General features: G+C 41.5%; 1 protein-coding gene across 7 annotated transcripts in view; it reads left to right on the plus strand.

Annotated features, from left to right (window-relative positions):
• The window catches only part of LOC123880032 (hepatic leukemia factor), a 60,808-nt gene that overhangs the window by 11,263 nt on the left and 31,963 nt on the right, over nucleotides 1-17,582 (plus strand). Inside the window, exon 1 of one of the 7 annotated variants that reach the window (XM_045927924.1) lies at nucleotides 295-468. The exons of 1 other annotated variant lie outside the window; for it this stretch is intronic. In XM_045927924.1, the coding sequence (XP_045783880.1) occupies nucleotides 402-468 (67 nt within the window). In that variant the 5' untranslated portion in view covers nucleotides 295-401. Of the gene's footprint in view, nucleotides 1-294; nucleotides 469-13,736; nucleotides 13,962-17,582 lie in introns of those variants that run through there. 5 more of the 7 variants (XM_045927919.1, XM_045927918.1, XM_045927921.1 and 2 more) reach the window with 5 other exon arrangements.

Genomic DNA, 17,582 nt, shown 5'->3' on the forward strand with positions numbered 1-17,582 from the left:
ATCGCTTGGTGGCACGGCTTTTGCGGTAGGTGGACAAGGCCGTAGTCTCCCAACACCAGATCGGACACAATAGGTATGTGTATTACCTACATTACAATCGATGAAGTGTATGGTTGGCGGAGTGCAGCATGGGCTGCGCAGGAGCCGGGCGGGCCGGGCGGGCCGGGCGGGCTGGGCGGGCTGGCGGCGGCCGCACGCGGCGAGGTGGAAGGTCGGCGGGCACGTGGCGGGCGCGCACGTTGCGGCTCGCGTGCCGGCGCGGCGCCGCACGTGCGGGCGCGGCACTCCCGCCGCACTCGGCTCGGGGAGCGGTCGCGTCCGCCGCCACCATTGAGCCCGCAAGCCAGGCCGCCGGCGCGCGGTGGCCGGCGCAGCGCCTCGACCGCCACGGCTACATCGACATGGGCATCGACTCCGCCTTCCGCGCGCCCGCGCCCGCCCGCCGCCACCACCACCACCACGCCACAGGTACCTACGTGCCCACCGCCCACAACTAGCGACCGGTCCCACACATCACACACAGAACAAGTTTTCACAGATTTTCAGTTGCCTATGTATTCATTCCAGACTACGATTTAATGTGTGCTAGGCTTTTAAAAATCTCGTGGGGATTCTTTAATTTTCTGGTATAAAAGTAATTAATGTCTCAACTATACGGCCATGTATAAAACCACGTCGATCCGTCGCTCCACTGCGACGTGATCGAAGGACAAACCAACAAAGCATCGCATTTACAATATGGATAGTGTTTTTTGTTTATGGTGAATTAATCTTAGAATATAGATTTATAGTATCACGATTTTAAGTCGATTTAATACAAGTGTAAATTAAAAATTTATAACACCCCCGACAAGTGAAGTTACAGTAACTAGAAAAGACCGAAAAGACCTGATAACTTTCAAACGGCCGAACCGATTTTCTTGGACTATTCCGCGCCTACGATCCAAAGTATCAGAGTTTTCCAAAACATCATTTGCAAAAAAATAATTATGTATCAAGGCAACGTCCATCTTGACAGCTTGACATTTGTCAATTGACATAATATTATGAACCTAACGGTTATGTAACCTTCTTTTCTACAAGAAAACTAGAAAAGAGCTGATAACTCTTAAACGGCTGCACCAATTTTTTTGGATTATAGCTAAGAACACCCTCGATCAAGCCACCTTTCAAACAAAAAAAACTAAATTAAAATCGGTTCATTCGTTTAGGCGCTACTATGCCACAGACAGATACACAGATACACACGTCAAACTTATAACACCCCTCTTTTTGGGTCGGGGGTTAAAAAACTACTAACTCCACAACACTGTATTCATAATAACTACGATTCACCCCTACCCTGTCTGCATCAGCAAAGCTCAGAAGCGACGGAGCGACAACAGTTCGCCAACTCACTCTGCCCCTTCATAAACTATACGCCCGAACCCTCTCACAGAATCAGCAAACCCCTATGAGGCATTGTATTATATCAAGAGATAGTAAAACTTACAATGAAACTCAACGTGTTCATATTGTCTCATTTCAAATTGGCAAAGTAGGCATCGTGTATGTAAACAGTGCGTCAAACGCTTGGTGCTTATTCTGTTGAACGCAAAGCTAAACTCAACTAAATGGACAGCTCTAGCGTAATGCCGTCCTCCGTTAGCTCACAGAACATTGAGACGATAGGGATGATGACTACTGCTCAAATTACTGACTTTTTATCACACGTCAAAACGCTTGCTTAGTGAGGAAGCTTGTATGAAATTCACACATGTCACGTCATTAATATTTCACATAACTTGACGTACTTTTTTGGTTAAATCTATAATTAAAAAACCGGCCAAATGCGAGTCAGACTCGCGCACTGAGGGTTCCGTACTCGGGTATTTTTTCCAACATTTTGCACGATAAATCAAAAACTATTATGCATAAAAACGAATAAAAATCTGTTTTAAAATGAAAAGGCCTTTCATATGATACCCCATTTGGTATAGTTATCTTACTTTTTTTTTAAATGATGTAACAACAAATTCGCAGTTTTCAGATTTATTCCTATACTTGTGCCATAAGACCTACCTGCCAAATTTCATGATTCTAGGTCAATGGGAAGTATCCTATAGGTTTCTTGACAGACACGACGGACAGACAGACAGACAACAAAGTGATCCTATAAGGGTTCCGTTTTTCCTTTTGAGGTACGGAACCCTAAAAATGGTTAGCAAACTCAAAACTAATAGCGGATGTGGGTTTTATGAATTTTGGAAGACCCTTTATTTAATAATTCCTAAGAAATATTTTATTTTTGACATAGGCATTTCATGGGAAATAATTCGTCTCTGTGCTGCGTGTCGCGCTCTACCGCGCGCGCCGTGCCGGCCTCAGAATACAGATTTTACAGTCCGGCAAGAACCTCAGCAGTTGCTCTTTTCAAATTATAAAAAGTTGCAATAGTCTAACAATACAAGTACAGCAACTAGTGAGTGCCGGAGCCGAGCCAGCTGCTTCTGCAACACGCTACCACTAGTTCATTCATCATTGTGAAAATAAAACCGACTTCACAAACCACAAACACTAAAAAGTAATAAAATAATTTTTGTTTCTACACGTGTATGAAGTCGAGCGAGCATAATAAAAGAAACTAGAAATCCAAGTGTGAAGCTCGCCCGACTTCATACATAGGTACACGCGTAGAAACAAAAAATATTTTTTACTTTTTAGTGTTTGTGGTTCTATTTTTCTTTTGATTTTTTTTAACCCCCGACCCAAAAAGAGGGGTGTTATAAGTTTGACGTGTGTATCTGTGTATCTGTGTGTCTGTGTATCTGTGTATCTGTGTATCTGTGTATCTGTGTATCTGTGTATCTGTGTATCTGTGTATCTGTGTATCTATGTATCTGTGTATCTGTCTGTGGCATCGTAGCGCCTAAACGAATGAACCGATTTTAATTTAGTTTTTTTTGTTTGAAAGGTGGCTTGATCGAGAGTGTTCTTAGCTATAATCCAAAAAAATTGGTTCAGCCGTTTAAGAGTTATCAGCTCTTTTCTAGTTTTCTTGTAGAAAAAAAGGTTAGATAACCGTTAGGTTCTTAATATTATGTCAATAGACAAATGTCAAGCTGTCAAGATGGACGTTGCCTAAATACATAATTATTTATTTGAAAATGATGTTTTGGAAAACTCAAATACTTTGGATCGTTGTTGTCGGGTGTTATAAATTTTTAATTTACACTTGTTATTTCACAATTTTTAGTGGCCCCACTGTACTTTAATATGCTATGCCCTGTTAAATCCTACTGTTTTCTAAGCTATTACACTGATCGCAAGCAATTTACTGTTATCCATTGAGGAGTTCTGTTCTCCATCTCCGAAGTTATTCATCAAATCTTCACCAAATTTATATGGGACCAACTGCACAGTATACCCTTTCAAATAAAAAAAATTTCCAAATCGTTCGTCTTAGAGTAATCGGGTAACATACATTAAAAAAAAAAGATTCCGACGAATTGAGAACCTGCTCCTGTTTTCGAAGTCAGTTAAAAATACATTTCATTTTATCACTACGTACACTCAATTTCGTCTAACGAATTAGTAGAAGGCTGAGGGCTAAAACTAGATAAGTCCTGGTTTTTGTGACTAAATTTTATTTTTTTATTTTTTATTTTATACCAAACCTTAAAAACTAAAACTAACAGTTAAAGGACATGAGGACAGCTTACCTCTTCAAGAGATTCCTACCACAAGCTCTAGGAAAAGGGATTTAAAGGAGATATTTGGAAAGGATTTTGAAAATCTTTTAAAAACGTAATTCACGCGGATGAAGTCGTGGGAATCGCTAGTAACTAAATAAGTAAAAGCTTTATTGAAACGTTTCACAACTTTTGTATTACAATAAGCTAGTATAATTTGACGAGTTGTTACTAATAATAATAATTATGAACCAATATTGTGCAAAGATCGATATGTGCAGTGCTTTTAGAATGCAAGGAGAGAGTAATTATTTTATAAACTAGATAAAGTTGATAACTAAAACCCGACTGCGATCGTCTTTGTAAACGCTGAAATATTTGAGTAAAATTGTTTTCTGTCGCTTGGTATATTTCAATGTTATTGTACATTTATATACGTGGGCTCAGAATTTTCTCCTCTTTCGTTTGACATCCCACTCGATACAATAGCAAAAAAAAATTTTTGGTGACCTCTCCTTTTTTGATGTAACATCCGTTAAGTCATTTTTTTGGAATAAAATAAAGCCTATGTCACCCGGGCCTTTACCACGAATCAATTGACACCTCATTCATCAAAATCGGCCTAGTAGTTTAGGCACTACGGTGGAACACACAGAATCTGGATACAAACATACATACATATACTGCTAAAACCATAACCCTTCCTTTTGGTTTTACCGCAATCGGGTAAAAATAGCAGATCTCTCAGGCCCAAATGCCGTGAGTATCCATTGTATCTGTTGCCCAATTCAGGTGGCATAAAATACGTTGAACTTGATTTAAATCTTAAAGTGCTAGTAAAGTTTACTAAGAGCCTTTGCACACCACGTTTTTTTAATCGCGCCGTTGACGCGCGTTTGTAGCGATACAGTCGCGATACGCGCGCGAGTCAGACGCAGCCTGTAGACCTTTGCACACCTGTATAAATTCTAACACGCGTTTGAATCGATACAGTCGCGCGTGTGTAGCGATACAGACGCGATGCAAACGCGCGCGTGTAGCGATACAGACGCGCCGGTGTCGCGCGATTGAAGCGATACAAACGCAATGCTAACGCGCGTGTGTATCGATACAAACGATAACAAACTGCTCTGTAGGATAAAAGCGCGCCGTCGACGCACGTTTCTAAAACGCGCGTCAACGACGCGTTTAAAAAACGCGGTGTGCAAAGGCCCTAACTGAGCACTGATCGCCAGTGACATACCTACTCTCCGAATTACAATTTCAGTTCAAACTCAATAATTTCGCGCGCGTGGCAGGTTATGTGGATATTACATTAATTCCTAATGCCTATGTAAACAATGATAAATTATGTTGCATGTTCTAGGTTCTAGCAAAATAGATTATTTTGATTCTTCACCGGTCATTTCGGATTGCTTTCCCATCGTACTTTGAGTGAGGGAATGGAGAGTTTATCTGTAGTGCACTATACTATATCTCATGCATATTCGCCAAGTATTCGTTGCCCGTTCGGTCTGCAGTTAAGCTGTGTTTACACTGGAGGGCGTAGAATGACCGCAGTAGTGTGGTCGCGGGCTTACTTTTCATCGATAAGTAAGGAATCATGAATATAAACATTCAAATGAAAATATTCATTCGTCGGCTTCAGCCGACTTCATTGTGAGTGGCCCGCTTTTGAATTTGCGTTATTTACCATAACAAGACAATCTGTACCTATTTTTAAGCGACTCTTAAAAAATCCTTAGCCCGCTTGTGTATGCCCTAGTGTCTTGATAATACATAGTCCTATATACATAATGGTTCTGAAATCTCGGAGAAATTGCTATGTATACCTACGCTATAGAATAGAGCATATTTACAAGAAAATAATCTACCATTGGTTATATGCACCTATATCAAAAAAATATAGATGGCATGATATAGTAAGTGTATATTTATGTGTATTAAAAAAGAATTATACCTATAATTATAAACTAAAACCTTCCTGAATGTACCTACCTTATGGTAGTGAATAAAATATCTGCACCAAAATTACAACAATAATTATTCTTGTAATACTGTAAAATTTATTTTCATTTTATTCTCGTTTGCAGTGCAAAAATAAACAAATGAAACATTTATTTTCAGACATTTCATTCCTAAATACTTGTTATTTTATGTTTAAATCATTCAATACATAAGAGCCCACACATTCCAATTTGCAATTTGCAACATGATTAGACACCTACTTTGCACGATCGGCCGGTTATCCATGCAAACTGACACCCCGCGGCTAACGCGATCGTGTTGACACGAGAAAAGCGTTCAATCCAATCCAGGACCTTATAAGACATATTCAATTGATAGGTAGACTTACCTCCTGTACATCTAGATATAGCTATAATACATGACTGGGAACAGTGCGCCCATACAAGCTCAGTGAGCGGCAGAAGTAGGTACCTACATAATATTAACAAATTAATTTTGCCAAGTTTTAGATCGGAAGCCATCGCGTAATTGACGTCTTCACTCGAGCCGATTTACTAAGAATTTAAAGCAATATTAATTTGAGTTCGATACGGGACCGATTACTGCCCTATTAACTACCTACCCGAGAGTAGGTATAGCTGGCGAACAAAACGATGTAAACATACACTTTTGTTCGAAATAATATTTCCTTCTAACCACTGATCAATAATTTCTAAGCTAAACTGTACTGGGATCGAGTTAAAAGTTCATGGTTTCGATCACTAACAAACCTGAAGTCATTTCCAAGCAAAACGTCTAAAACTGGGCCAAAATTGAGTCCAAAATTCGTGAAGTCGAACAAAACGGTATAATTACAGTTAAATTGGAACAGCTTCTATTCCATTCTTTGCATATATGTACAGCGTTTTGTTCACCAGCTCCTCACGCTGACCGATGTCCGTCTAGTCTTTATGGGCTTTAGAACTTCAGAATAGGTAAAGACCACAAACATCATATAGATCGATGACCTCAAGGCGAACTCATTCAAACTTTAATCAAAATATCAATTAGGTAATAGAAATAAAAATGAAATACACTTTTCCTTGTGAAAGGTGAAGAACGCCTGTCGGAATTTTCCCCGCAAATACTTGTTGTCAAAACTTTACAGTTAATTATTTTTAAATATTTGTTCTGAATTTGTAGGAGTGACTTTCTGTAATCTGCCAAAACAGACAAATCGTATGGTATAACGTGCACCACCCGCCCTCGCACTACTAAACAAGCAGGAAAAGCAAGCAATTGCCATTGCAAAATGACAAGTCTACATCTGAGGATGCTCCGGTGTCGAAGTTAAACGTAAGTGTAGTGGTGTGTGTCGCTTGCTTTTCCTGCTTGGGTGGTAGTGGGCGGTACATTGACTACATAATATGATGCACTTTGTACCATACAGATTTATCTGTTTTAGCAAATTATAGCGAATTTTATTAAGCTTAATTAGGTTCCTTGTATGACCTGGAACCTGAACCCTGGAATCTGGCGACTGTGGCACAAGAGGCTCCACTGGACCAGCGGGCGATCATAACAATTGCTCCATTTAAGCCTCAGATAAAGCAAGCTCGTCGAACATGCTCGATATGGAGCATGCTCGTGCAGCGTGCTTACGTAGCTGTGGACTGCACAAAAATATTTCCGGTCATCTGCAATCACGCGTGAATTTTGCAATTAATACGCGAAAAAATAACAATAGGTACTCGCATTGAGACGAATATTGAAACTGGAGCTTTTTAATTTTCAATCGTCCATGTTCACCGTCGAAATAGTTCCATCTCTCCATACGTGCATTAATCAGACGGTCAATGGTCGAGATGGAGGAGCCAATAGGACCCATTAAGCGCACAAGTCTATATAATATGCGTGTAATGTATGCGTGTAGTCTATGCGTGCTAATATGCGTGTAATGTATGCGTGTAGTCTGTGCGTGCACTGCACATAGGCCTTTCATAGAGCTCACAGCCACACGCAGGTTTCCGAACGGAATCGAATTTGTCTTGTGTGTTTTATTCCACGTTTTCTAGGATTCCATAGCTCCGTATTTCCGCTCAGAGAAAAAAGGAACATGATCGTTTCGTTGCCTTCCACCTGACTTAATTATTATGGTACGTTGTCTAAGTATTGTGATTGATAAAAAATGCTTTACAATAGTGAAGGTATTAGAGTTTATGTACTCTCTGCTCTGCTGCCACGCGTGTAGGTATGTTTCCTTTCAAAGAAGCTTATATAGCCCTTTCAATTAGAAATGTGCTCATTACAGAGCATTACTGCGAGCACACAATACTCCTACTTATCGCTAAATTTTCCATGCGGAGGAAATATTCTTTTTTTATTTAAGTATTTAATATTTTAAAGGGGCTCGTATAGGTGGCCTATATGCTAGCCCCATCGGTAGCTACAAACTAAATTAAAATAAAACTGCAACAATTTGAAAGGATCACTGACAAATTCATATACTTTCATTGAGATGTTGCTTGACGTCGATACATCGACATAGGTAACTCGGGTGCAGTGGTGAGCATAGTCGTTCCCGGCTTTGATTCCCGCTAGTGGCGATTCGGAAACTTATAATTAACTACGTGACCCGAACGGCTTTGCACGGGGAGCATACTTATTGCTTATATCATACTTCTTACTAATTCATTATAAATGTGAAAGTTTGAATGTTTCAAATTGGACATAATATGAACAGGCAAATAAAATTTACTATAATAATCATCCTATTAAAATTTTATAATGTACAAAATATGTTAAATATACATAAAAATACAGTAACAATTTTACTATAGGTATAAATAATAATTTCTAAATAGGCTCTGGTCTCTGGTCCGGCGGGAGGCTTCGGTCGTGGCTAGCTACGGTTTATTACTTATGATGATTTATGAAACCAGTGAAGGGTTTGAAACTGCCCTTCTTTGCCTTCTGAGCAGTCGGCGGAGCGCAGTCGCGGGCTAGCTCGTTTCAATTCGTATCTCGACGTAAGAAAGAGACTGTACTTAAATGTCTACATTATTTTACATTCGATTTTGGGTGTTACCATAAAAATTTGCTTTCTCGAACGGAATGGAATGCGTTGCGTTGCGAAACCGCTGGAGAGATATCCGTTGCGATCTGATATCGAACAACTGGGTGGCGGGGAAAGTGTGACTACCTCAAACGCATTCAGGAATGACCTCTGATCTGTTCGCTGCCACGGACCAATATTGTAAGCGCCTGCCAACTTAAAGTCGAAGTGGTTCATAATGGGTACCATTGATTGTGAATTGTTGAATTCGACCAACGAAAACCATTTTACAATATGGCTAACTCAAAGGGAATGTAGCTAAGTACAACTCGCTTTACAATGACATATTTTTGGGTATCTGATGTTTTACCCGAGCGGAGTGGGTGGCGCGGCCTATGCTGGTTCCTTGCCTAACTATAAAGTACAATACTGATGCCCGCGACTGTGTCCGCGTGGATCTATTCCACCACTCTTGCCGAGTGCAATCGGCAGACTTCACACTTCTGTGCGGAACTGTCAGGCAGCAGCAGGCTACCATACGACGCTTTACTTCAACGTTAATAAATAATTAACGCAAGTTTAATCGCTAGAACAAAACGATCGTTTGTATGAAATGCACAGATGTGACGTCATACACATTTGACATACGTAATTTGACGTAATTTTTGGGGTTCCGTGTTTAGTTAAATCGATAATTTAAAATAGTTAGCAAAGTTAACACTAACAGCGGACGTGGATTTTACGAATTTTGGAAGATTCCTAAGAAATCATTTATTTTTGACCTAGGCACCATCGTGTCGGTAGATGAAGAAACATGTGGCTTAGGAACATCCGAGAATACACGTAATACAGTAAAATACAATAAAATGCAGCGAAGAATGACGAGACGACGCGACGGCCGACCTCCGCTGGTGGCGAAGAGCGAGCGAAGGGAGTCGCGGCGACAACGAGTGCTAGCCGGTGGCACAAGGCTGCATGCGCCGGCGCCGACCCGCGCCAGTGAAAGTGTATATTTTTGAGAAAGGAAAAGTAGTTTATTTTTTGTGCTAAGAGGCGACCCCCCCCGCCCCCCCACCCCCCCCCCCACCCCCCCACCCCCACCCCCCGCCACGAAAGTGAAAACCGCCGCTCAACTTTCGGCGCAACTTTGGCTCAAAGACAATGGCTATCGCCGATCTTTGATGACAGCCATGATGTTTTTTCGGTAATTAAATATATTGTACGCGAGGAGGTTTTTGTTTCTGACGCTTTGTTTTTATTTGAACACGTTTTTATTTTGAGGTCAAATGTTTCGCTAACACTGGGTGGTGCGTAGGTACCCCCGGTAGACCTGCGCTGGTGGCGCACTGCCTCGTCGGTCGCGCGGTTAGCACGCTCCACTGCGGTAGATGCCGTCCCGGGTCTTACTTCCGGGTCGGACCAAAAATACTTGGGTCTTGCTTCTGTCAAGGAATAGGCCGAAGTGAGCAAGTTAGCGTCTGTCGGTGCGCCTGATCTGTCTCCAGTCGTGTCGACTTGCCGTTCGATCGGGTTTATGGGAGGGAGGTGTAGAGAATGCACCTCTGTGGCCGAAATTCGGTCGGGTGGATAATATTACTTCTCGTATAACTACACATATTATAAAAGGAATAACTGTTGAACTTTGCCTGCTTCGTTCCGATGGACACATCAGTGGGAGGGGAGTACCTACGTTAGGCTAGCTACATGCAAGATATCAAGTTCGTAGCACCAACAATTTGAGTTGTAGGCACACTGTAGGATCAGGTTGCTGCGACAGTCAGCATTGGTAGAGGATGTTGATATTGGAGTCAGCATGTAGAGGAATTCTCCTCGTATATCATGTTACATACATATCAATATCAACTATAAACAAATAAATACATTTAATTATAATGCTTACTCTGCTGTTTAATGATATAATTACAGCGCGTCGGTGTGTGTGTGTCGCGTACACGTTTGGGCGTGGGTTCAAGTTCGCACCACGATAGTGGAGGGTTATCTCCCCGCCCCCCCCCCCCTGCCGCCCCGCATGCGTGTGCGCATCTAATGCGGACGTCGATTGATCTGATTGCTTCTGTTCGATTTTGATTTTTGGAGCCCCGCATCGGGTGAAAAAACCGGTCAAGTGCGAGTCATATTCATACACGAAGGGTTTCGTCACCTTTTTAACATGGCGGCCGTTTTGAAATTTTTAGCGTTCCTTTGGCACCATTCGGGCACGGAATCCTGAAAAATAATTCTGGCGCGACTCCGTCCGTCTGTCCGTCACGATTTTCAGTAACTAATATTAACTCATTAATTCTATGGACTTTGGAATAATTAAAAAAGATTCCGACGAATTGAGAACCTCCTCCTTTTTTCGAAGTCGGTTAAAAACAATACCTACTTCCCGAACTTCATTGCAGTTGACAAAAAAATTTTTTTTCATTGTAAAAGAAGTCGTTTGAAATTTAAAAGTCGGTCTGCCAAGTGGGCTATCGTGAAAGGGCTCGATCGAACATTCCATGACAAAAATCAAGCCACATAGTTTTTGAGTTGTCATGAAAAATGCCAAATAAATTGGTTTCCAATGTACGAGAGCATCGGCCGGCGCGTGTGACCGCGCCTGGTTGGTGTTTCTCCCGCATTGTCTCATGGATGAGTACAATCCAAGTGGCTTGCAATAGTAATGGCAGCTTCACAGGTGCCAGTGGCCGTGAATGCAGTGTTTGTATAACATCGGCCGCCACCTGCGCCGCGCCTTCAGCACGCATGTTTAGAAACAAATGTTTAGCGTAAAGCCACTCTTTTTTTCTTCATTGTATTTTCTTCGGTCAGAAAACCTTGAGTCACTCGAACGTCATCGGTGGGTACCTATATCATAACTACCTATCGTAACTATGAAACCAACCCTTAATCGTTTGGTTATTAAAAATTAAAAGTCATAGTTCAGTTATCGATTTCTTACCCCTTCACAAACTCCTCCATATAACATGCTGATTACTTTCTACTTTTTAGAATTGTAGATCGAAAACTCGCCACCTGTCTCTTCGTTATCTATCCACAACAACTAGCAATACCTCAGAATAAACAAAGGCGCTTCTAAAATCAAATCACTAGCATTAATTTTGACAGTTACGACTTAGACCCTTCAAACATCTCTATTTTTAAACAACTTCCAAAAAGGAGGTGATTCTCAATTCGGCTCGTTTATTTTTATGCCCGCCGATTTTTTCGAGGTGTGTGGACTGCAAATTTTTTCTAGTTCTCAGGTAACTCAGTGTAGGTAAAAAAACTATGTTGAAACTACAAAAATCCAAAAGTGGTACCGTCGAGGCAGACTTGATAATAAATAATTTATTTCAAATGGTAATTTAAAAGTATTGATTATTTCGTGAATAGCTAACTTCATCTCTGTGCTGTGTGTTGTAAACAGCTCTTGTGTAACCAGTGAGTAGGTATGTTCCGCCTGTAAATACTGAATGGAATGCATCTCACGCACCGCCACGTGCTACCGCCAATACTAGTCATGATCTCTCGAGTCTAGTCATCACCGGCTCACTACTGAGCACGGATCTCCTCTCAGTGTGAGAAGGGTTAGACCATTGTCTATCGCGCTGGGGAAGTGCGGATTAGAAGACTTAACACTCCATTGAGAATATTATGGACTCTCAGGAATGCACGTTCCCTTGCTACATTTTTCTTCAAAGATAAAGCGAGTGATATTTATTCGATTAAAATGCATACATATCTATGAAATGCACATACCTAACTCTGAAAAGTTACAGGATTGATTCTCAAACTCGTCGACTAGGAGCACTAGGAGGCTGCTATCGCGTTTATCGCGATAAACCTACTAGTACTCTAGCTAGTATTGTTTAAAAAAAACGTTGAGCATCGGACTTTACCAAAACACCATTGTTGAAGCGATACTGATAACAGCACACCTGCTCACTAGCTTCCAGTTCCGTGTTCTTGTGTAGCCTAGGTAAATATAAAATGTTGAAGGAATGTACAACGTATTTGGCAGGATTTTCTTTGCCTTGGCTAGTAACTATTATAATAAGTATAGGTACAGTTAAGAGGTAAATTTTTAAATAAAATTAAAAGTAAGTTCAGTCGCGCTAGACGCGAGGCTGTAGTGAACGTTTCACGGAAATCTATCATGTAGAGTCACTTTATCTTTGTCACGTTTCGTACGTGGAGACACTTTTGAAGTTAACGTCAACTGCCGTAAGTCTGTCATTTAGTGCGGAGGTTAACTTTCGGTATAAGTTTATGATTTGACACTTCTTTACATGTAATTTTGGCAGATGAAGTATAGCCGAACGTTAACTTAACTTGAGAATTGACTTTAGGGCTCTTTTGTTTAAAACATTGCATAAAATGCGATCCTGTTCGAAGTTAAGTCGTAAGACGACGTAAACCGATTTGTAAACCAAGTTTTGTAAACGATTCCCCTAAATGGTACATCGCTCGGATCCATTTCACATTCCCCCATACAGAAGAATTCAACGCGCGACATTGTACTCCTTCGTGCATTCAGGAATATTTCCGAAATTGTTGTTTACTCAGTAACAGGACAAGTCTGGAATGCTATGGCGCCTGCAGCCGGTGCCTAGTGTACTATCGGCATCATTACGTGTGTCACGATATGAAAGTTAACTAATTTGCAAGGATAGGGTAGAGCTAGTTGCTCTTTTTATTTTTTTTACATAAGAAAATGATACAATACTGTGTAAATATGTAATACAGGTGCAGTATAACTATGTATTAGGTACACTACGTTGTGTGCCGCCGAATGCGAAGCCGACCGCTTCCACACAATCTTGTCATTGAGATATTCGTCAATCGTATAATAATGTTGTTGACAGTGTTTATGCAATGGCGAATGTAAGAGCTGTTCGGGAATCTTGTTATAAAGGATTTCCGCACTTTGCGTAGATGATAACGTTACGACGATAACATATTATCGAATTGGGAATAATGCTGACGAAATGCTGAAGAAGAAAGGTTTCGTTGGTATGGGCGGCCGGAGCGGGCGGCGGCGGTGGGGCGGCGCGCGTCCGCAGCGCGGCCCGCGCGACTCGCGCGCCGCTCGCCGCCGCGGAAGCACGCGCGCCGCCGCGATGTGTCAGTGATGGAGTACCAGCACGCGCAGCCCGTCCCGCTCGGCCCGCCGCCGCCGCCGCTGCTGCCGCCGGCGCCGCCGCCGCTGCCCTCGCTGCCGCAGCTGCAGCACCCGCACCTGCAGGACGACGACCGCTGGAGCCAGTACCACATCTGGAGGCAGCACGTCTTCGTCAACGGTCAGTTTGCGCGCAGGAAGCGCACTTTCTCTCGTTCCCGGTGCTCGCAGAGAAAGTGCGCGACCGGAATCTCTTTGTTCCTGCCGTGTCCGTCTCGTCCGGCGTCCGTGAATCGGTCCGAACGGCAAATCTGTGAAATCAAACTAAATTCTGTCAAAATTGTTTTGCTGGTGCCACTACTGAAGCGGTTGTGTTCGTTTCCGTTTATCCGACTGCACTGTATGGAGGGAACTCTTGGGTAAATTTTTATTTCTATCCAATAAAACTGTGATACTCAAACTAAATATTAACTTTCGTATACTTATTATAACAGATAATAGTTTGTAATTATTCTATTACATATTACATAATAGGTAAATAAATCTGTAATATTTCCACTACCTGCAGGCAAATAATATTTATTTTTATGCTACATAACTTTAATATTCTATTACATTAAAATTGAGATTTCGGTCATTTTCGGTAAATTCCTCACTTATCAGGGTCCTGTACATCATAATATGATCTGTTAACGTTTTCTAAGCTAAATATTTAATTAGAATTTTTATTTTTTAGGAAGTACATTACAGAACATGACTATAAAAAAATATATATAATCGTTTGTTTCGGTCATAGCTTACAAATTACTTACTATATTATGTGTTCTCGGTATTTGTTATTTAGATACAAAACAGAAGGTACATACATAGTACATAATACACAAATTCCAAATTCCTAGCTAGTTGAGTTTAATCTCGCGGTGTTATTATGAAATATAATTAAAAACAATTGACAACCTCTCCGGTGCAGTAGTGTGTTTTTTAAGTCAGAATTCATGGAATCCATTCCTGGTGTAATCAATTTGGAAATATATTTCCGGTCTGGCCTACCGCTCCACGGGCAAAGCCGTGCCGCCAAGCGATATGACGACGATGACGTTACCTATTAACCAAGATATGTCTTCCATGTTAACCCGCGGCTCCCATCTTGGACTGATCATCATAGTAGGAGCTCTACTAGGGACTAGTGATGTCTGCCTCCTAACGGGGGTCTTCCGACGCCGAGACTCCCACTCTAGCAGCAGTCTGGGCTAACTTGTATCTGAATATAAACAATTTTCAATCGTGCAAGACACGAAGAATGTGCAAGGAACATCGCAAAGGCGCTTAGCAATAAGAGGAGGTCGATAAAGCCGATTACCGGGGAAGCCGTACGCCGCGCCTCACCTCACGACTGCCACCATCTTCTGCTCCCCAAACTCTGACTCAAAGCCGTTTATTCCAAACTAGATGATGCCCGCGACTTCGTCCGCGTGCATTTAGCTTTTTTAAAAATCTTTGAATTGAGTTTTTATTAATTAAATATTCGGTTTTGGGTAAAAAAAAACCCAAATACTTACCAAAATTTTAGATTCATAGTTCATTACATCTGCTAGCTAGAGAGCTGTGGCACGCGAACAGACGGACAGACAGCAGCAACAGAGTGACATTAACCGTGCTCCGTATTTACGTCTTGGGTACGGAACTCTAAAAAGGAAAAGCAGACCAAGCTACTGGACGGATTAATCATAGGGCTGGCGTTTGGCATGCAGAGTGCAGATTACTATTATGACGTACCGAGACATCCGCTAAGATAGATTTTTGAAAATTCAATCCTTAAAGGGGTAAAATGGAGTCCGAAATATGTGTAGTGTACGCGGACGAAGTCGCGGACGAAGCTAGTTGAAACTGCCGAGTTATGTAAATGAACTTCGTTACAAACTAGCTCACCCGTTGAGGCTTCGCTCGTGTAAAATTTTAAAAATCAGTGAGAGGGTGTCTTGCAAATATCCTGAAACACGTAGATTCATAGATACCTATAGCTTAATATATAATATTATTAATTAGTAAAACAGCTGTCCTCGTGTGCCTCCTCCTAGGTCACCACTCTACCACTTAGATTTAAAAAAAATCTCAAAATAAAATAAACCCACATGATAAATCCTCTAGAGCGAGCGCTTGCTGTGCTTCGATATATATGTCAGTCAGTTTTACCTTTTATAATGTCCGTAACATATCGAGAAGATGAGGTAAGATCGATGTGCAGATACACCCCACACAAGCCCCTTGTAGCGCGGTGGAAAACCCTGCAAACAGCTGATCGCGGAAACAAACTCGTGAAATACAACTCGTCAAGTCAGTCAGTCAGTAGCAGCCCTGGGTTGTGGGTCAGTAGGTCACATGGTATAGATTAGTGTACGACATCTCTGTTATCAAGTGAGCAGTGCCTCGCATTCGCGATTAATCGTACATATCATTATCGCGAGTTAGAGTTACATAATATAAACATATACGTGTATGTATACAAATTGCTCTTTGCTGCTTAAAAACGCTCTGTTGCTTAAAAACGCTCATAAGTCTGAAGAGTTGAGACGTGATGGAATCCCCGGCTTCCCGAAGGCAGATGGACGTGTTCAGCGCAAGGCCACGCAAGGCTGCCGGTCGCATACAATTTATTATTTGAGATCATTGAGAAGCTGGCGAATTAGATACTTTTTTTAATCTGGATGTTTTTAGGACTTTATACTCTATATATATAGGAACCTGAACTCATTTCCTAGAACGGCTTAAAAGTGCACTGTAATTGAGTCCAAAGTTCGTGATTTCTATCAAAACGGTATAATTACAGCAAAGTTTTCATCTTTCCATTCAGTTCTTTGTTCCTGCTGTGAAATGTTATTTCGTGCAATTATTCCATTTTGTTGGCCAGATCCTCAATGACCAATACATAATCAAAAACCTTCTTTTTTTTGTATAATCATCATCATAAACATATTCTATATTGTTACATCCAATAATTAAACATTTATCGAAGCTAATATTCTTTAAAATCTCGTTGTTTTTCAAAACATTGCGTAAGGGCAACCCCGTACGACAATAGCGTAATTGTCGGCGTTCAAACCGCTTTGCGGGCTTCAGCTCGCTCCCGAACGTCGAGCCGTCGAGGCCTGCGATTGTGAATAATTGAGTAATTGGTATCTATGACGAGTCGTTAGCACGTGTGCGGCAAGTGTGGCATGCAGTGGCAGCGTAACTGCGCCGGCCCGACTGGCGAGAGCCGAATTGGGATGAAAAATAAATTATTTCTTAGGAATTTTTGAATAGAGGGTCATTCAAAATTCATAAAATCCACGCCCGCTGTTAGTTTTAAGTTTACTCACCATTTTAAATTATCGATTTAACTAAAAAAGTATGTCAAATTATCTCAAATGACTCACTTCTGTCCCTTACTAAGCGAGCGTTTTGACGTTTGATAAAAAGTCACTGATTTGAATAGGAGTCATCATCCCTATTGGACATTTTCGCTGGTCCGTGCCTCGCGGGCGCGTCTCGGGAGTTATCGCTGATGTCTGGACATCATCGTCATGATTTATGAATTATTGTAATCTCTGCGACTCAGTACAATCTGGAGCCCATCGCATCATCATACCGAGAAAACCCCTCCCATTACGTGGCTATTGGAAGTCAGCTTCAGGCAGGGTGGCCTACGATGGGGAGAGACAAGTGCCTACAACGATAAGAGTTTGAGATGTATACCGGAAGGCGGAAGGCTGCGCGAGAGCAGCGGTCCCGAGCCGGAGTCGACTCGTTACTATCAATTCGA

The sequence above is a fragment of the Maniola jurtina genome, chromosome Z (genome assembly GCF_905333055.1).
Source record: "Maniola jurtina chromosome Z, ilManJurt1.1, whole genome shotgun sequence".
Classification (NCBI taxonomy): domain Eukaryota; kingdom Metazoa; phylum Arthropoda; class Insecta; order Lepidoptera; family Nymphalidae; genus Maniola; species Maniola jurtina.